Below are 21,366 nucleotides of genomic sequence, written 5' to 3'. Positions count from 1 at the left end.
CATTCAGAGAAGAAGGGCACATCTGAATAACAGCTGGGGGAGGTAAAATAAGGCTAAAGGGGGATACTTTAGGCATCAAAACAACTTTAGGTTAAGTAAGCCGTTTTAGTGTATAGATTGTGCCACTGTGGTCTTTTCTGCTTAATTCTCTGCCATTCAGACTTTTATATTTTTGTATTTTTATTTTTATACAGGTCTAGTCGCACCTCCCTGCAGGTGACTTCCACAACCTTCCTAAACACTTATGTAAAGAGAAATCAAATATTTAAACTTCCTTTATTGTACAGTCTGTTTAATCTAGATTTTTTTTTTTTTAAACCATGCTCAGTTTCCAGTAAAGGGGATTAGACTTTTAGCTATATTGAGAATTCTGATAGTGAGTGATTTCTTATAGATCAACGTACAAAGTTTGGTGTGCTGTAGGAGAAGTGATGCTGGTTTCAGGGGTGAGGGGGCGTCTGAGAATTTCTGTATAATTCTGTGGATTATGGCCCAGTAGGGTCTTATCAGGTGGCAATCCCACCAGATATGCAGCAGCGTGGCCGTGGCCTGTTTGCATCTCCAGCAGCGGTCAGTGCCTGAGGGATCTATGGTTTGTAGTAGTAGGGGTGTCCTATACCAGTAGGCTAGCACCTGTACGCTGTTTCTTGTGTCCTGCTGGATAGTGCACAGTGGAGTGTGAAGGTGCAGATTTGTGACCACTGTATGGGCGGCCTCCCATTTCCCCATGAAGCTCAGGGTAGGCAGTTTCCTGCATTGCATAAGAAATTGACAGAGGAAGGAGACTCCTCTCTCCATGGGCTCACGTTCCATGCATAGTGCCTCGAAGTCTGTGGGTTCCCCCAATACGAAGTGTGTTTGCAGTATAGAGGGAACAAATTTTGCCAGCTGTTGGTGTCTGAAGTGGTGCATGAAGTTCTGGGTGGTCAGTCATGGGTTTGATGGTACCATTGCGTGTCTAAGTTGGGGGAGGCTCTGTCTTAGTAGTGTTTGGAATACTCGCGCCTCTAGTCCCGGGGGAAATGCTGTGTTGTGTACTATTGGGTATAATGGGGAGGGGAAGGATGTGTTGTGGCTTTGATAAGTGGATGTGGGGCTGCTATTCTCGAACAGTGGATAGGGTCTAGACAAGGTAGGACTTCCACTGGTTGTCCCACTAGTGCTGTCTCTACAGACTTCTAGAGTTTAGATACTCCTTGCTTGGTCCATTCCGTTATTCTATGCACATGCGTCACCAGGTAATATTGTCTAAAGTCAGGCAGGGCCAGTCCACCTTCTGCCCCCTGGGGGCGTGTGAGGGTGTCGTGGCTAATCCTGGCTTTGGTTTTGCACCATTTAAATTTTAGTACAAGTGTGTGGAGGGTAGTGAAGAATGCTTTGGGGATCATGATGGGTACTGTGTGGAATAAGAAGAGTATTCGGGGTAGAAGAGTCATCTTCATGGTACCTATCCTACCGAACCAGGATATGCCTGGCCTGGACCAATACTCGTAAAGTCAAAGTAACTTTCACCTTTCAATGCAGCCAAACAAGAAGCATAGCTGACTTGGCAAATTTCATTTTTTTTTTAAAATTTACTTAAATTGAAATTCACTTTCATTTCCCCAAAAATCTAGTTTTTGTAAATAACTGTAAGCTTTAACCTCCCTGGCGGTATGATTATGTCAAGAATTTTGTACCAAAAGCGGTTCCATTTTTTTGCATTTGAATTACCCGCCCAGTTCCGCCCCCATGTCAGGCATGTCAATCAAATTTTAATTAATCAAATCACATAATTACGTTAAAAGATTATTTAAATATACATGTAGAATTTTAATATATATGCATTTATAGGTATTTAAATTCTACGTGTATACTAATGTAATCTTTTATGTAATTATATGTATTTATCTATGTATATATATATTTGCGCTTATTTGTATTTTATATATATATAGATATATATAGAATGTCATTCTAAGTGTATTTTGTTACCGATATATATATATTAATAACAAAATACAGTTAGAATGAAATTACATATGCATATATAATTTATATTAAATTTTGTTTCAATATTTTATTTCTTTATTTTATTATTTTATTTAATTATTTTAATTATACGTATTTATATATAATATATATATATATGTACATCTATTATATATATAATATATATATATATATATATACACATATTATATATATATATAAAAATATATTTAATTTATTTTTACACTTGTCTTTTTTTATTTTTTTTATACTTCCCACCAGCAGGGGGACTGTCTGATATTTCAAACAGTCCCCCTGCTGGCAGATCCACAGCCAGCTATAGAGGGCCATGTGATCGCTCTTTGAGAGCGATCACATGGCCCCCGGGGGCCTGATTTGCCGTGGGAGGGCTGCCTGGGCTGTGAGGCAGTCCTCCCGAAGCGGATCGCGGCGGAGGTAAGTAAATCTTATCTACCCCGAGCGTGACTCGGGGTTACCGCTTCTGGCAGCGAAAATTAACCCCGAGTCACGCTCGGGAATACCGCCAGGGAGGTTAAAGCCATCTTCACATGGTAATTGATACATTTTAAATATCATGAACACCTGTAGCAGACTGTTTATTAGTAAAAGAAAAAATAGTAAATTTCTTTAATAAATATTATGTAGTCAACTCAAAGCATCCAAGCAAGGTGGCAAATTAGGTTGGCAAATAACAATACATTTTGCTCTTCACTAGCACATACACTGCTACTCAACCTTCCCCCTCCAGCCCCCAATCTGCTAAATGATAACATATCAAAACTGTGTGTATTTATTTATTCTCCCCTTGCAAAAAAAAAAAAAAAAGGGACCGCCAATACACTTATCAGCCACAATAATAAAGCCAATGACATGTGAAGTAATTAACATTGATTATATCATTATAATGGCACCTGTCAAGGGGTGGGAAGGATATATTGGGCAGCAAATTAAGTCAGTTCATTTTGTGTGTTGGAAGCAGGACAAATGGGCAAGTCAAAAGATCTGATAGACTTTCATAAGGTCCAGATAATAATGGCTAGAATACTTGGGCAGAGCATCTCCAAAATGCAAGGGGTATTCCTGGTATGCATTGGATAGTACCTACTAAAAGTGGTGTAAGGAAGGACAACTGGCGAATCGGGGTCATTGGTGCCTAAGGGTCATTAAACCACGTGAGGAGCAATAGCTAGCTGAACTGATCACCCTGAGCTACTGTAGTTCAAATTGATGAAAAAAATTATGGCCATGATAGAAATGTGTCAGAGCACAGTACATCAGTTTGCTATGGGGCTCGGAGATCCCATCATGACCCCTGTCCACCTCCAAAAAGCCTTCAATGGAGACGTGATCCTCAGAACTGGACCATGGAGCAATGGAAGAAGTTTGTCTGGTCGGATAAATTTTCTTTTAGGTAGTAGGGTGACATGGTCCTTCCGTATAACGCTCAGCAAAACACTTATTTAATAAAGCCTATACCAAGTTTGAGGAACCTGTGGCCTTATGACTCCTTAAGTGCGACCTTTTGACTGAATTCAAATTTTACCGTCCCCCACCACTTTACTTTATGTAAGTTACAAACAACTCCTCTAGAGGATCATCTGAAACTGTGGACCTGCAACCAAATATGCAAATGCTTTCCAACAAAAAGCAGAGACCGCAAAGTCATTAAAAAGTCAGTTATCTTTAAAATTAACTTAGTTTTCATTTTTTTGACATTATTAAGTACAAAGTAGTTAGACTTTTACAAAATAATGTAAATTTGTAAGTATATCTAACTGAAGTTTCTTGAATGTGGATTTATTTATGGCCTTCCAACATGAAAAGGTTCAACACCCCTGGCCTAAACCTTGGCTGTGCATTGTGGAAATTGTAGTTTCAGATATAGTACACTTAGCCCTCCATTCAAGCCGCCTTGTAACAGAATTGTTTAGTTAGACCACGGTGCAAGTCTGTAGCCTTGCGTAATGTCTGCCTGTTTTCCTGAATGACAGGTGCTTTGCTAATGGAATCGTTTTAAGAAGTGGCAAGTAAGTTATTAGTCTCCTGTAGTAATTCCTTCTTAATGGTATTGGCTGTTTCCTGGTCCCCACCAAACCTCAGCCAGGCACTTGATGCAAGAGGAAAAAAAACACACTTTGAGGAACATTGTGGCCTTTATATGTACATAGTGATTTAACAAAGTGAATAAGAATCTGTGAAAAGGTCTGGAACCAACACATCACCTGCACCAGTATATTTGTACAATACATGGAATTGGAAGAGGGGACGGGAGGTTACATTTGAGTGAGTTTTGGCATGGTTCCAGTTAGCACTTACAAAAAGATAAGTCCTGCGCTCACTCCCATCACTACTGGGCCAGCAGCAATGACTACAGTACACATCAGCCCCAATATATAGTAAAAACCAAACCTTGTTTTTTACTATATATTGGGGCTGATGTGTACTGTAGTCATTGCTGCCGGCCCAGTAGTGATGGGAGTAAGCGCAGGACTTCTCTTTTTGTATTTGTATTTACTTTGTATCACACAGCCTTGTTACAATGCTGCCGCCCATCCCATGTGTTCCCTATTAACCCCTTAACGCCGTTACGGCGTTCTATGCCGTCGCGGCTTTAAAGGGCTTTAAAGCCGTTGCGGCGGCATAGAACGCCGTAACGGCTTGCAGCCCCAGGAGCAGAGGTGTACTCACCTCCGCCGCGATCCTCTTCTGGGGGGCTGCCTGAGAGCCCAGGCAGCCCCCCTCCGGCAAATGAGGCCCCCGGGGGCCATGTGATCGCTCTCAAAGAGCGATCACATGGCCCCCTATAGCTGGCTATGGATCTGCCAGCAGGGGGACTGTCTAAAATATCAGACAGTCCCCCTGCTGGTAGGAAAGTATAAAACAAAATTAAATACACATGTTAAAATAAAATAAAAGTATTTATATGTATATATATTATATATATAATATATATACATATTATATATATGTAACGTCATACGTAATGTATTTTAATATTAATATTAGTATATATATTAGTATTAAAATACACTTAGAATGACGTTACATATATATAATATGTATATATATTATATATATAATAGATATATACATATATATTATATATATATATATATATGTATGTATGTATAATTACAATAATAAATAAATAAAATAATTAAATAAATAAATAAAATATTGAAACAAAATGTAAAATAAATTATATATTCATATGTAATTTCATTCTAAATGTATTTTGTTATTAATATATATATATTGGAAACAGAATACACTTAGAATGACATTCTATATATATCTATCTATATATAAAATACAAATAACCGCAAATATATATATAGAGATAAATACATATAATTACATAAAAGATTACATTAGTATACACGTAGAATTTATATACCTATAAATGCATATATATTTAACTTCTACGTGTATATTTAAGTAATTTTTTAACATAATTATGTCATTTGATTGATTAAAATTTGATTGACATACCTGACAACACAGGGAGAAAGTGCAGAGAATTATATTCGCAAGCACTATATTTGACCCTGTAACTCTCCAAGACATCATAAAACCTGTACATGGGGGGTACTGTTTTACTCGGGAGACTTTGCTGAACTCAAATATTAGTGTTTAAAACTGGTAAATTGTATTACAACGATGATATTTTAAGTAAAAGTGATGTTTTTTGCATTTTTTACAAACAAACGGCACTTTTATGGACTATATTATTGTTGTAATATGTTTTACTGTTTTAAAACACTAATATTTGTGTTTAGTGAAATCTCCCGAGAATAACAGTACCCCCCATGTACAGGTTTTATGGTGTTTTGGAAAGTTAGAGAGTCACATATAAGGCTTGCATTTCATTTTTTTGACATTGAAATTTGCCAGATTAGTTATGTTGCCTTTGAGACCGTATGGTAGCCCAGGAATAAGAATTACCCCCATGATGGCATACCATTTGCAAAAGTAGACAACCCAAGGTATTGCAAATGGGGTATGTCCAGTCATTTTTAGTAGCCACTTAGTCACAAACACTGGCCAAATATTAGTTTTTTGCTTTTTTTCACACAAAAACAAATATGAACGCTAACTTTGGCCAGTGTTTGTGACTAAGTGGCTACTAAAAAAGACTAAACATACCCCACGTTCAATACCTTGGGTTGTCTACTTTTTCAAATGGTATGCCATTATGGGGGTAATTCTCATTCCTGGGCTACCACACCGTCTCAAAGGTAACATTACTAATCTGGCAAATTTCAATTTGAAAATGGAACGTTCTATATTTGACCCTGTAACTTTCCAAAACACCATAAAACCTGTTAATGGGGGGTACTGTTGTACTCGTGAGACATCGCTGATTACAAATATGTGCATTTTGTTGCAGTAAAAACAGTATTATGACATTTACAGCTAAAATGTGAGGCGGAACTACAAATTAAAAAAAAAAAAAAATTCTCAGTTTTTTTAATTTTATTTATAATAAATTGTTTCATATATAAATATGTTATATGAAATGAAAGCCCTGTTTCTCCTGAACAAAATGATATATAATAAGTGTGGGTGCATTTAAAATGAAAGAGGTGAATTACGGTTGAACAGACATATAGCGCAAATTCCAGTTTTTGTTTACGTTTTGTTTTGATCAGAACGTGTACTATTGACTACGTCCTGAAGGGGTTAAGGGGTAATAAGTATATGGGGGTGTATATACAAAAAATCCCTCTGTGTCTCATTAGAGATATCTTTGCCAGAAGCCCAAGGAAGCAGGCTGAAGGGTCAGTGTTGGACCCGCTTTAGGGGGGCCTGCCTTGACGTTGACAGGCGGGCATTCCCTCCAATGGCCATTGGAATAACTAAATGACCTCCATTTGTCTATTTGTCTAAATATACATAGGGATTAAGGAGAGAGTCCAGTTAGCACTTGTAGAGCTTAAATCTAGGAGCACTCCAGGCTGTGTTAAATATCTTGTTGGGAGGCAAAAGGTGCAAGGCCACCTATCCAACCGGGACCGTTTGGGTATTGAACACGAACAAACATTTCTGTTAACACCTGGCATTGCAATGTAAAATGCAGTCATACCATGAACCACCGTAAATACAATGAGTATTTCTGAATGAATGTACCAATGTAAGACAGAAGAAAAATGGTAAGGGGAAAAGGGTATTCGTAACAAATCCATTACGGTCCAGCTACTTAATCCTGACAAATAGTCCAAAAGTCCAAATTGAACCCTTTTACTCTGCAGTGTAGTGCACTTCCTGGGTTTGCACTTTCTGGTTGATGTAAGCTAAAGGATGTTCCTGTGTGTTATCCTACTTGGGTGCATCATACTGTACTATTGGATAAACGTTCTATAGTACCCTGTGGTATATGAGAGGATCGAAAAGAGGAAAAGGGAATATAAACTACCCACATTTTTGTGGGTAACCGAAGTAAAATTAACTTTAAAAAAAGAAAAACACTGCAAAATAAACATTTGATACCTGTAATATGCTTAAATGGACATGTAATGTAAGATTGGCTGTTTGCATGACTCAAACAATTCGATCTGGCGTCCCAGCCTGCACCCAAGTCCACCTGAACGCAGATGGCAGATGTAGTAAAACTACAATATATTTACAGCTGCAATCAAAATTATTCAACCCCCATTGAAAATCAGGTTTAAATAAAAATGTATAGACTTTCAGCGGTTTGCAATGAACAAATGAACAAATGAAACAAAAGCAATTGACATAGCTCAGCGCAATGAATGCTTCAAGTGGTTTCCCCAAATTCAACTGAAAATGCAACTTAAAATTACTTTCCCAGGCTCAAAATTATTCTTTTTCTGCCCTTTCCAGGTAGTGTAACCTCTGTTCCTTCAACTTTGAACTTGCAAACTGTGTTTCCAACGGTGTCTCTAGAAACATTCAGTGGGGTTTGTTGACTGCATGTTAGAAATATGGCTAAGTCAAAATAATTTTTCACAAAGTTAAGAGAAGAGATCATCTCCCTTCACAAACAAGGAACAGGATGCAAAAAGATAGAAAAGGGCGATGATCTCTTCTCTTAACTTTGTGGACCATTCTTTTGCCATATTTCTAATATGCAGTCAACAAACCCCTAGCCTGTTCAGGTATTTCGAGTGTTCCAGCTCAAGCACATCTGGTGCAGCTAAAGAAGCCCTTGATTAGTTGCATCAGGTGTGCTTGAAACAACACCTGTTTTGCATATGTGTGCTGTTGTGAAGGATTCTATTATGGGGGTTGAATAATTTTGAGACTTGAGAAGTCATTATAAGTTGCATTTTCAGTTGAATTTGGGGAACCCACTTGAAGCATTTGTTGGATTGAGCTATTTCAATTGCTTATATTTGATTTGTTCATTGCAAAGTCTGTCCATTTTGACAATAAACCTGATTTTCAATGGGGGTTGAATATTTTGATTGCAACTGTATTTTTTTTTTTCTCCCTTGATTTAAAACCTATTCAAAAAGTGTGACACCACCAAAAAAAAAAAAAAAGCTACATGAAAACTAGGACAGATCACAATGAGAAAATTATATAATGAATTTCGCACCTAAAAGGCTGCTTCTTTATTAGGCAAGACTAACCAATTCCCTGAAAGCAAACATTAGCTGTTTGCTTAACGTGACCTGACTAAAACATGACATGGGATTTGCTTATAAGTGAGGTTTACTAAGCAGCTTGTATGTAGGCCAAGTGTTAAACTGTCAGATGGGAAAATAATCTGGGGCCTCTAGAAGCTCTCCTGAGCTACCCCTGCACCACCGTAGCTCAACAGAGAGCTTCTGGCTCTCTGAGACTTGTGGACTCAAAGTAAGAAATCTAACTGGAAGCGGTTTGACAACTTTAGTTGAGGGTGGGGGTCACCAGGGGACTCTTGGCACCGTAACCACTATGTGTGGGCTAGTCTGCTGAATATTTCCAGAGAGACAAGCCTATCAGAGCACTCCGACTGGCATGTCAATATGAGTCTTTTCCTGATTCACTCAGCGCAGAGCCCTCAGGTGGCAAAGTTTAATACATTTTTTTGTGCAACACCTTTTTTTTTTTTTAAGTGGAATTACAAGCACCGCCTTTTGGAAATGGGGCCTTTCTAGCGACTGGCAGCAGTAGTTGCCCATTCACTAATTTAGTAATAATGGCTGCACACTGTTTAGCATCTATGCCCACTCCCATATATTTATTTTCTTGACGACTGGCTATCAAGCTTTGGTCTGCCTCCAAGCTTTTGTCTGCCACCACATGGTTAACCCTTGTGCTGAATAGGGTTTTGTTTGTGTCCTCCCCTCTAATATAAACCATTTGCGAGCTGGCAGTAACAGTGTTAAACCAAATCTGCAAATGACGATACAGCAATTAAAACCATCATAGATTATAAATGGTTTTGTTTACCTGAAAACATTCAACTTTTTGTAAAATTATTTTGGTGCATAATGATACATACATTGTGTGGCAATGTAAAACCTTTCCCAAGAACATGTCAGACAGGCATCCACTTGGGGCATTTCCACATGCAGACCTATGCAAATGAAAGGTCTTCTTTTGTCTTTTGTCTTCATCATACACAACATATTGAACAATGTTAACACACATCTACTATTTACATTTTTTTGTCAGTCTTTATTTTATTGAGGCATTTGAGTAATACACAGTATACGATAACATTAGGAGCTATAGGACATGAACAATAAAGACAATCTAGTAGAGTAAGCTCCAAGGAAGAACAGCCTCATTCCTCCCCACCCCCAATTATAGAATAACAATGCATGTGTGATACAGGAATTTATGGGAACATAGGATGTTCTTATGCTCTTAAGATTAACTGCGATTAAAAAAAAGCGTAAAAATATTAAAAAACACAATGCATGTGTGAAAAATTAGTATATGAAAACATAGGATCATCATATGCACTAAGATGAACTGTGAGTGAAAAAAAAAAAACTGAACACGCACACACACCCTCCCTCCCTCTCTCTCTCTCTCTCTCTTCACCCCCCACCCCCCTTATGAATATATGGGTCTCCTTGCCATGAGTGGAAAGTTCCTCAGTTCAGGCAAGGATGGTGTCCGATCCTAGTAATGGAGCACGCATTAAGGGTGGCAGCAAGCAGGCTCTGCAGGCCAGGAAGTGCGCAGTCAACCAAAACCCATACTGTGTATGGATGCACTTTGAACCTGAGGTTTCCAAGAGGGGATGGCAAGTCGCAGGTGCGAGGAGGCCACCCTCCAGCCCCATGCGCTCTGGAAGGCCAGCACCTGTGTTCCACAGACTCGGGAGCTCTTTCAAACCGTGTCTTCCCCCTTTCGGGTGCTATGGAAGGACCAGATGTTCTGCCGGCGGTGTGGGCGATGCTGCTTTCTCAGTGTTGCCTTTGGGCCAGGTCAGCACTTGGAATGAGTAGTGGATGCAGGGATGTAGGAATTGCCCAAAAGAAGCAGACTATGCCCTCACATCTCTCTCAGGGTTAGGTGATTTCTGTGCGATCCGTTGCTCCAGACGGTCCCAGAATCGTGGGAACAGCTAGTCTATTTGCAGAAGTGAGTGCTCCAACAGGTCGTGACCGTTTCCACCAGGCTGTGTTGGTGTGGGCACTGGCAGTTGGGGCACGTCCGCCATCTTGCTAGGTCCGTTGTCTTTGTAACTTGGGCTATAGAGTACAGCCGGGGCCTGTGGTGACTTGTGCATTGGGTTGCTGGGGACTGGGATAATCCCAGCTTGTCCATAGGGGAGGTAAAGGAGACCCAGGCTGGAGTGTACAGCATGTTGTGGCAATGGGAGAGCGGCAGTCTCCCCCGCGCCATCCATGTTTGTAGGCCGCAAGATCCGTTTTGGTGGAGTCAGTGAGTAGGTCCACGTATGTGGTATTGTCGAGTAAGTCTTGTGGTCCCCTGTCGTTTGGGTGCCAAAATTGTCGGTTTACAGCTTCCCCTCATTGTTATGCGGCTTGTAGTGTAGGAGTTGCAGGCACACACGTCTGCTTGGCTCCGCGGTCAGCCCCCCCCACATCTTATTTATTTATTATAGAAAGTAGGGCCTAAATCTAAAGGGGAAAACAAAAACTTAACTGAGGTTTTTTTAAGGACAAGCTTCATGCACCTAAATCACTACATTAAAATGTAGTGCTTTTGGTGCTTAGTGTTTTCCTTTAACAAATATGTATTTGTAAGGTGTGATAATAGAATTAAATGCAGAAATAAACAAAAATAAATGACAAAACAAGTGAAGTGCAGTGGTACTAACAGACATTTGATTTACAAATAGAATGAGAGAAAACAGGCTTATAACTAGAGCATTAAATGTCAAGAGAAGCTGCACATATTTTTTTCCGGTTCAAGCAAGATATGTAGACTTGCTAGCGATCAGCCTAACACCCAATAGGTCCCTGGTGGGTTCATAGAGTGGGAAGGTCCATGGCATAGGCCTCAGGAGCCTCAGAACAATATGTGGAAATGAGCCCAGAGGCCTCTTGAGATTGAGCAGGACAAGTCCACTGCTGGAACTGACCCGGAGGTAAATTGTGCAGTCCTCTCTATGTTGCACCAGCACAGGTGTCTCCAACTTGTACGGATGCACCCTGGTCTAGGCGTGGAGTTCCTACACAGAGGACTCAGTGGAAGCCTCCGAGATGTAGGGCTTTAAGCTCCCAAGGCTCATTGGTTAGCTGGTGTGAGCTCTTGCTACCACCAGAAGTGGGCAAAGATTATATTCATAAAAATAAATAGATAGGTGGGTGGAAAGAGTGATGTTAGGGGAAAAATGCAGGCAAGCCACTGTCTAGAGGTCACTCCTAACCTAAAATAAACTTGAAACCAAAACTGAATAAGATCAAATCAATACCAGATAACAGGGCGCCACAGTCACTTCAGTTGCAAATGTTTACAGGATTTTTCATTAAAAAAAATAGTGAGAAAAAAGCAACAATCAATAAAAAGATAACATGCAATTTATTAACCCCTTAAGGACCAAACTTCTGGAATAAAAGGGAATCATGACGTGTCAGACATGTCATGTGTCCTTAAGGGGTTAAGGGGTTAATTGGATAAAAAATTAGGCAATAGCCCAAAACATGTGCAAATATCGCAATATATAAGCCAAAGTTGAAAAAAAAAAAAAAAAAAAAAAACCTTAAGGATAGCAACTTTAATGAAACATGACACAAGATGTACTTTTATAAAGTGCGTTTGCTAAAGGGCAAAAGACACTATAGTAAGGGAAAGTGCACGATACTTAACAAGCCGCTGGAATCAGCAGCTAACTCCCACTACTCCTTCACAACATGTAATTGTAAGCACATTGCACAAAAATACAAAGTGCACATGTTAAAAAGACTGCTTATACCGAACAGGGTTCTTGATAGGGCTCTACGTGATCTATCGTGCAAAAACACCGGAACTGTGATGGATATTACCAGCAATGGTCCAGAATAATAAAATAAAAGGCCCAAAAAATCTAGAATTCTTGAACTTCACAAGAAGACAAATATTGAGTCTCTACGTGTATGACATTTTGGATTGTTTTGAATAGACAGTTTTTCATAGCTGTATTGTCTAATTTTTTTTCATTATTATTTATTGATTGTGAAAAGCAACATATTGCTGACATTAAATAGTTTTTTGTTTGTTTGTTTTTTTAAACAGTAAGAAGTTGTCACTTTTAAAGTCACCATAACTTTAAAAGAGTACTCCAATTAACATACCACCCCATATCATTATATTAAGCACAGCGTATGTCTGATCACCCAACTGCTCAAAAACATCTGGCTGGCAAGAAGCTTGGTAACACTGAATGATCAGATGACATGCAGACACTTTATTTTCCATGTTTCCAATGTCATTGATATGCGCATTACATGAGCATTACAAGCTCTGAATTATAGTGTGCAGTTTTTGTATAGCATGCACAAAAGCAGTGTCTACAGCTGACAATCATTTTGGTCTTTTTTTTTTTGTTGCTTTATTATTAAACTAAAGCTATGTTTTGAATCAGCAGGTAATTGCGAAGACAGCCTACAGATTTTTGGATATGAAATATTAAAGGGACACTATAGTCACCTGAACAACTTCAGCTTAATGAGGTTGTTCAGGTGAGATCTATAGCTCCCTGCAGCCTTTCTCATGTAAACACTGTATTTTCTCAGAAAATACAGTGTTTACATTGAAAGCTAGGAACACCTCCAGTTGCAGTCACTCAGACTGAACCAGAGGGACTTCGGAGTTGATGGAGGCATAATATGCCTCCATCCACTCAGATCTGCTATCAGCAGAGCACAGGGCAGCACTGTGCACAGCATCCTGTGATTCAGTATCTCCTCCCTCTGCATGCAGACACTAAACTTTCCTCATAGAGATTCATTGATTCAATTAATCTCTATGAGGAGATGCTGATTGGCCAGGGCTGTGTTTGAATCATGCTGGCTCTGCCCCTGATCTGCCTCATTGTCAGGCTTAGCCAATCCTATGGGGAAGCAATGTGATTGCATCAGGCTACCACATGTCAGCAGACTGCTTGTTTTTCTGAGTCTAACAGCATGCAGATTTACAGCTTCAGGCTTGAGTACAGTAAGATTTTTACTATATTTATGGAGGCATGAGGGGCCCAGGGGGGCTAGATGGTGGTGTTAACACTATAGGGTCAGGAATACATGTTTGTGTTCCTGACCCTATAGTGATCCTTCAACAGCATTGTCTGCAAATTTGCATATTTTGCAAAGCACTGCCGGAAGCTTACAAATGCATTTTTCCAACGCTATTATTGTTATTATTCAATTGACAAATCAATTGTAGATTATTTGCAGTGTATTGTTTAGAAAATGCATGTTAATAGATAATTTGCTTACTTGGCAAAGAGAATATTGCGTAGCACAGTATAAATATGCAATTTTAATTTCTCAATGAGAACTATGCTTTTCTATCTTTTTAGGTTGAGGAATCCCCACTTACAGCGGTACAGATAGGATTGCAAAAAGGTGAGAAGGGTTCCAAAGGCTTTACTGGCCTATATTCACACAAAATTAAAATAAGAGTCTTCAATAATTAAAGATCTAATCCTCTGACCTTTTAATCTGCAGCTTTTCAGGAATGTTCTATCATTTATTTTTTTTATTTTTTATTTTTTTTGTGAATGTAAAACAAAACAGTCCTGTATCAGAACTCATTTAAATCAGACCTTTAGTAGCACTGCATTTCTCTAAAGTGTAAGTTCATCTTCCATTGTCAAGATAAATCTCAAAAGTGGGGAGTTTTGATGTTTTTATTTGCTCTTATATTGGAGTATTGTTACAGTGAAACATCCACCCAATGGCTTTTAACATTTCATTCTTGGGGTGGTGTGGTTTTTTTTTGGTTTGGTTTTTTTCGTAGGAGGGGCGAAGGGATTATAATCCATCTGTTTTAGAAGAAAGACCATTTTTGTATTTGACAGATTCCACAAATCTATATGCCTGTTCATTAGTGGCATTTGCAAACTAAGCAATTATTTACATTAATAAATCCACTATCCATGCAATGTAGTCCTTTTGCATTTTTTGGATGTTTGCCAAATACAATGTTTTATGTAGTAATATTCATAGAAATAACCCGTACCTTACGTCCTATTTATTTCTTATGTCAACATTCTAAAAATAGCAATTTCTTTGCTATGTTTCTAGGGGCCAGTGAAATTTCTGATTCGTGTAAGCCTTTGAAGAAAAGGAGCCGAGCCTCCACTGATGTGGAGCTTGCCAATTCTTCTTACCGTGATGCATCCGACTCTGATTCACGTGGCATTAATGACACACAGGTTAGCAATACAGCTTGATTATTTCCATATGATAACTTAGAAGCTCTTTATCATAATCTAGTGTACCATGATTTTCTTTTGGCTTACGTTAGCGGAAATTCAATGCAGTTTAGCAGTAGCTTCATAGTAATGACAAATTCCCCTCCTTAAATATATCAACAGTTCAGTTCATTTGTCCTTACCTTTTTTTTTTTTTTTTTTTTTTTTTTAATTCTTTATTTTTGAAGGTGCAGTGAAGATAACAAGTTACATTGCTGTCAATGGGTGTTACATTATTTGGTAATCGTGCGCGTTTTGGCGACAGATTCAAGTTTCGTTGCACCTTTTTTTTTTTTTTTAAGTGAATACAAGAGTAGGTATAGTCAATTGTAGTAAAGAAGGGTAACAGTAAAACTGTACATATTGTTTAAAACAAGTTAACATGAGTTGAAACCTTAATAGTTTGGTGGTCGTAGATTGTTACAAGAGATAACTAAATGCTAAGGAACATGTCGTGTGGCAAGCAGTTAATTGTTAGGCCGGCTTTTCCAGCTTAAAATAGTTATGCTAGAGTGATAGATCACGCTAAGAGCAGTTATATGCTAGGGAAAAAGATCCTGATGTACACAGTTATATGCTAGGCTGATACGTCCTGATATAAACAGTTATATGCTAGGCAGACATGTCTTGATGTACACAGTTATATGCTAGGCAGACACATCCTGGTATAAACAGTTATATGCTAGGCAGATATATCCTGGTGAGAACAGTTACATGGAGAAAACAGTCATATGCTAGGCAGGCATAACATGTTAAAAGCTGTCAAATGCTATGCAGGCAAATCATGTTAAAAGCACTCATATTTTAGGCAGAACTAATGTGCCGGGGTCGCTTATATGTAAGGCATACATGTCATGCTGAAGACAGCCACATGTTAGGTTACTCTGGCAAACTAAGGGAACTGAGCCTACCCAGGCGCCAAAAATTTTGTTAATTGAGTGAGCCCCGCTACAGCCCGGCAGAGTGATTGTCAGGTTGAACTAGGACACAGATTTAAAGAAGAGTATGATGATGGCCTGTGAGTTGTTAGATACAGGTCAGACTAGTTGGGAGGAGTTAGCAAGATCTGCTTTCAATGGACCCCGAGCTAAAGCACATACAGGTTTATGGGAGACCCTTATCCAATTGGGGTGAAATGCTAAACAGTGAACCTTAGCTATTTGAGTACATTATGTTCCGTGTAGTCAGGCTATTCTCCGCCAGGTCATCTGTGCAAGAGTTCTGTGGTCGGAACGATGGTTAGCCAGGGTTGTAAGAGTCAAGCGTGTAGGGTAAAGTAAAACAATGGTAAACTGTGAGGCAGAAAATATAAGTGCGTGGCCTGTATAAAGTCTCGAACCGGGTGGAGGCAGTCCTCTCAGCCCACGCCAGTTGTAAGCAGGCTGGATGCGTGCATGTGTATCCTGGGTATATGCTCACTGAGGGCTGACAGCGTCTCTCGGGTTGCTGAGTTTTGGGGGCTGCATCTCTCGTCCGTTTGGTCTCGGGCTTGCTTAGGGACCATTTTCGTTGAGCCTCTAGCCTTAGTACCTGGGGAGTCTGAGTCCCGTCCGCCGTGTGGGCGGTGGAGGATCCTGGTGCTTGGATGCCGCCTGCGGCGGGCTATTCTCCGTCTATGCTGTGTGCGCTGCGGGTTGGGTGCTCCTGAGGCCCCTGTTCTGTACGAGTGGGGCTTGGGTTTGACGGCGTGCCGGGTGCGTTTTGCGCCGCTTTGTGGGCCTTTCATGCTTTGATCTGCGCCCCTCTGGACTCCTCTTTGCAGCTCACGCTGCGCGCTGGTAACTGTCGCCCGTTTTTCTAGCTTGGCCCAGAATCGGGCAAACAAGTCGTCCAGGCGTTGGAGCATCCCCTCCGTGGAGTATGGTGAGGTGAGTGAGTTGCCCTTGTCCGCCATTTTAGATGCCCATGTATCTTGTGGATGTTGGTTGCTTGTGGCAGGCCCCGGTTGCCCGGTTGTGTCCCGCTTGCCAAGGAGGACCGGGATAACCCCCACCGGTCCATAGGGGGGGGGGGATAGCTGTAGTCGCTTGTCACCGCCAGTTGGGGCCGTAGGAGAGCGGCCGTCTCCCCTCGGTCCGATTGCTGGTAGGCCGCAAAGCCTCAAGGTGTATTTGCCAGTGGAGGAGAGTCCTGCACGAGGTATCCCCGGAACCGCCGGCATGTCAGGAACAAGGTTTGATGTAGCCTTACGGCCCGGTAAACAAGTGGCTTGAGTATTCGTCGAGTTTAAAGCGCTGGCCACGGGAGCTCATGCAGCACACGTCTGTGTAGCTCAGCTGCCAGGCTCCGCCCCCCTTACCTTTTCTGTATTCTTTAGTTTAGTGGCTAACCTCTACTGGCCATTATTGACAGTAAAAATTCTGCTAAACGGCAACAAGGAATATCTAAAAAGCTACACATTTGAAAGCATGGTCATTTGTATCAGGCTTATATAAAGTAAAAGTCACATACTTTTGCGATAGTGCAAATAACAAGTGGGAAAGTTTAGTAGAGGTGTAAGAAGCTATAATACATGTGTAATCAGCTGTACAACAGATTTACCTAGAACAGAAAAGGAATGGTGTCACGCCTAGTGTTTAATTATTGAAAACAACGTCTTGCTTAGAAATACTGCATGTAAGCACACCATACTCAAATATAAATCTGATTATTTTTTTTTAATCAATATAGCACAATAAGTTTTATTTTTTATTTATTTTTTAATTTTTTGTCTCTTTCTGGACATTTATAACATAATTGATTATCCTTCGTTTGACAGATTTATTATATTAGAGGTATGAAAATTTAATTTAATATTTCAATTCAATTTTATTGTACATTCCTTCAAATCTCCACATTTTCTATAGATTCCGTGTAGTTTTTCAACACAAGTTTTACATGTATTTTTTTTTTTTTTCTTGATTCACTGCTTTATACAGATATGTTTTGAGAAACAATCTGATAGTCCGTCTGCAGCAGTTGATGCAGATGCCTCTGATGTCCAGTCGGTGGATTCCAGCACATCAAGGAGGTCAAGCCGAAGAGACACTGTTTGCCAGGTACCTAGGATTGTAAATAAAAAAATTTAAAAAGTGTTTTAATCCGAAAATAAGTAATCACAAAATAGAAATAAAAAAAGAAGGAATCGAGGGAAAGTTTGGCACACAAAGCAACTCCTCCCTTGGCTGTAACTCTCACAGCCTCCTTTACACACTTTCTGAAAAAGAGGCCCATTTTTGAAGCTTCCCTTATTGCACCATCTTTTTAATCTAGAATTTCTTATATCCTGCTGTTGTCTACACCAGTCTTTGGTGTGTAATTGATATTCAGTTAAAAGAACAGTAGATATAATAACTTCTAAAGTAAAAACACGCCTTTCTGTTTACTAAAATAAGAATTATTGGGAATTCAAAATCAATTTCAAATTTACAACCAAATTAGCTGAGCAGGAAGCATACCCAACTTGGAGAGTTTTTCCATTTCAGCTATTTTGGCCTTAAATTTCAAATTCACTTTGAATTCCCAACTTTAGTCAATAACACTGACTGTGCTGGAAAAAATGTAATCTTTGTTTTTTGTTTCATAGAGACTATGGTGAGTCACAGTCGGGATTTATGACTAGAGCGGCATTAACAAAGTGATTTAACATCGAAATGGCAGAGAAATAAAGTGGGGCTGCAGGGACATGATCTATACACCAAAACTGCTTCATTAAGTTGTTTTGGTGCTTAGAATGTCCCTTTACATGTACAAAAAAGCAAAAGGTATTGTCTAGGTCAGGGTTTCCCAAAGTGTAGGTCACCAGGGCCAACGGGGACCTAAGAGACAGGCAGAAAGACTGATTAGTCAGGCCCTCGGTCAGTGATCAAAGGCCCAACACAAGGAGGGGCCCCGGCGGCTTGCCCTGTATGCCGCCGGTCTCCCTCCAATCAGTCTGCCCAGCACCTCCGGTCTGCAGTTCCGCTGGGTGCAGAGCTGCAGACCGTGTGATAGAAGTTTTGTGAGCACCCAGAGCGTTACCATGGCAACACTGGGAGCTCGCAAGACCTCTATCACGCAGTCTGCAGCTCTGGACCTGGTGGAGCTGCTGACCGCAGAGTTAACCCACCGGGCCACCAGGGAGAGACACTGGACCAACAGGGAATTTTAATCAAGGTAGGACAGAGCCCCCACATGTAACCCCTTCTCTCAGTGTCCCCCCACGCTGTAACCCCTTCTCTCCCCGTTCTCCCCCCCCCACTGTAACCCCTTCTCTCCCTGCCCCCCAACACTCTAACCCCTTCTCTCCCTGCCCCCCAACACTCTAACCCCTTCTCTCCCTGCCCCCCAACACTCTAACCCCTTCCCTCCCTGTCCCCCCCACACTCTAACCCCTTCTCTCCCTGTCCCCCCCACACTCTAACCCCTTCTCTCCCTGTCCTCCCCCACACTGTAACCCCTTCTCTCCCTGCCCCCCAACACTGTAACCCCTTCTCTCCCTGCCCTCCTCCCCCCTGTAACTCCTTCTCTCCCTTTCCCCCCACACTGTAACCCCTTCTCTCCCTGTCCCCGCCACACTGTAAACCCCTTTTCTCCCTTTCCCACCACGCTGTAACCCCTTCTCTCCCTGCCCCCCAACACTGTAACCCCTTCTCTCCCTGCCCCCCGACACTGTAACCCCTTCTCTCCCTGCCGCCTCCACACTGTAACCCCTTCTCTCCCTGCCCCCCAACACTGTAACCCCTTCTCTCCCTGCCCTCCTCCCCCCTGTAACTCCTTCTCTCCCTTTCCCCCCACACTGTAACCCCTTCTCTCCCTGTCCCCGCCACACTGTAAACCCCTTTTCTCCCTTTCCCACCACGCTGTAACCCCTTCTCTCCCTGCCGCCTCCACACTGTAACCCCTTCTCTCCCTGCCCCCCAACACTGTAACCCCTTCTCTCCCTGCCCCCCAACACTGTAACCCCTTCTCTCCCTGCCCTCCTCCCCCCTGTAACTCCTTCTCTCCCTTTCCCCCCACACTGTAACCCCTTCTCTCCCTGTCCCCACCACACTGTAAACCCCTTTTCTCCCTTTCCCACCACGCTGTAACCCCTTCTCTCCCTGCCCCCCAACACTGTAACCCCTTCTCTCCCTGCCCCCCAACACGGTAACCCCTTCTCTCCCTGCCCCCCAACACTGTAACCCCTTCTCTCCCTGCCCTCCTCCCCCCTGTAACTCCTTCTCTCCCTTTCCCCCCACACTGTAACCCCTTCTCTCCCTGTCCCCGCCACACTGTAAACCCCTTTTCTCCCTTTCCCACCACACTGTAAACCCCTTTTCTCCCTTTCCCACCACGCTGTAACCCCTTCTCTCCCTGCCCCCCAACACTGTAACCCCTTCTCTCCCTGCCCCCCAACACTGTAACCCCTTCTCTCCCTGCCCTCCTCCCCCCTGTAACTCCTTCTCTCCCTTTCCCCCCACACTGTAACCCCTTCTCTCCCTGTCCCCGCCACACTGTAAACCCCTTTTCTCCCTTTCCCACCACGCTGTAACCCCTTCTCTCCCTGCCCCCCAACACTGTAACCCCTTCTCTCCCTGCCCCCCGACACTGTAACCCCTTCTCTCCCTGCCGCCTCCACACTGTAACCCCTTCTCTCCCTGCCCCCCAACACTGCAACCCCTTCTCTCCCTGCCGCCTCCACACTGTAACCCCTTCTCACCCTGCCCCTGCCATTGTAGCCCTACACACATACTGCAATCAAACGCAAACATTACATACAAACACACCCCTGTATTAAAACACTAAAATGATATACACCCCTTTCATTCAAACACCAACACTACACACAAAACGAACACCTGCATTTAAAGTCCAACACTACATACAAATACCCCTGCATTCAGACGCAAACTTTAGACACCACTACATTCCAATGACAACAGTACAAACATATACACCCATACATGTACACATATACGTTATACATGCTTGCAAACGCTCAAACACTGCTCACAAATATAACCCTGCAACAATAGGCAAATGGTAGATCCCCAGATGACATAGCATTGTTGAAGTTCTCCGACAGATGGGGATCTACCTTTGGCCACACTTGAATTGGGAGGGGGCAGAAAACATACTTGCACCATGGCCCTCTCTACATTAGTTCCACCACTTGGATAATAAACGTGAGGTGCCTGGATGAAAGCGCAGGACACAGCACTTCTTATTCTGAGTCTGTGAGTAAGCAGTTGTATGCCTCTAAAACAGATTACCATGATGTACCAAGTTTCTGCCTCTAAAACTGTGGTGATACCCAAAATTATGCCTCTAAAACTGCCATGATATACCAAAATTATTGCACTAAAAGTGCCATGATTTCCCAGAATGATGCCCCTAAAACTGCCATGATATCTAAAATTATCCCTCTAAAATTGCCATCATATGACAATTTTATGCATCTAAAGCAGATTGCCATGGTGTTCCAATTGTATGCATCTACAGCTAATTGCCCTGGTGTTGCAGTTGTATGCATCTAAAGCTGATTGCCATGGTGTGCCAATTGTATGCCTCTAAAGTTGCCATGTGCCAACGTTATGCATCTAAGA

The 21,366-nt window shown here is 41.5% G+C and overlaps 1 protein-coding gene across 2 annotated transcripts in view; it reads left to right on the top strand.

Moving 5' to 3' along the window:
* The window catches only part of NSD3 (nuclear receptor binding SET domain protein 3), a 139,314-nt gene that overhangs the window by 72,395 nt on the left and 45,553 nt on the right, over positions 1-21,366 (top strand). For both annotated transcript variants that reach the window (XM_063448423.1, XM_063448422.1), the window contains exons 8-10: positions 13,925-13,970; positions 14,652-14,782; positions 17,740-17,859. In XM_063448423.1, the coding sequence (XP_063304493.1) occupies positions 13,925-13,970; positions 14,652-14,782; positions 17,740-17,859 (297 nt within the window). The remainder of the gene's footprint in view (positions 1-13,924; positions 13,971-14,651; positions 14,783-17,739; positions 17,860-21,366) is intronic.

The sequence above is a fragment of the Pelobates fuscus genome, chromosome 3 (assembly GCF_036172605.1).
Source record: "Pelobates fuscus isolate aPelFus1 chromosome 3, aPelFus1.pri, whole genome shotgun sequence".
Taxonomy (NCBI): domain Eukaryota; kingdom Metazoa; phylum Chordata; class Amphibia; order Anura; family Pelobatidae; genus Pelobates; species Pelobates fuscus.
This window is presented reverse-complemented; position numbering and strand designations above follow the sequence as displayed.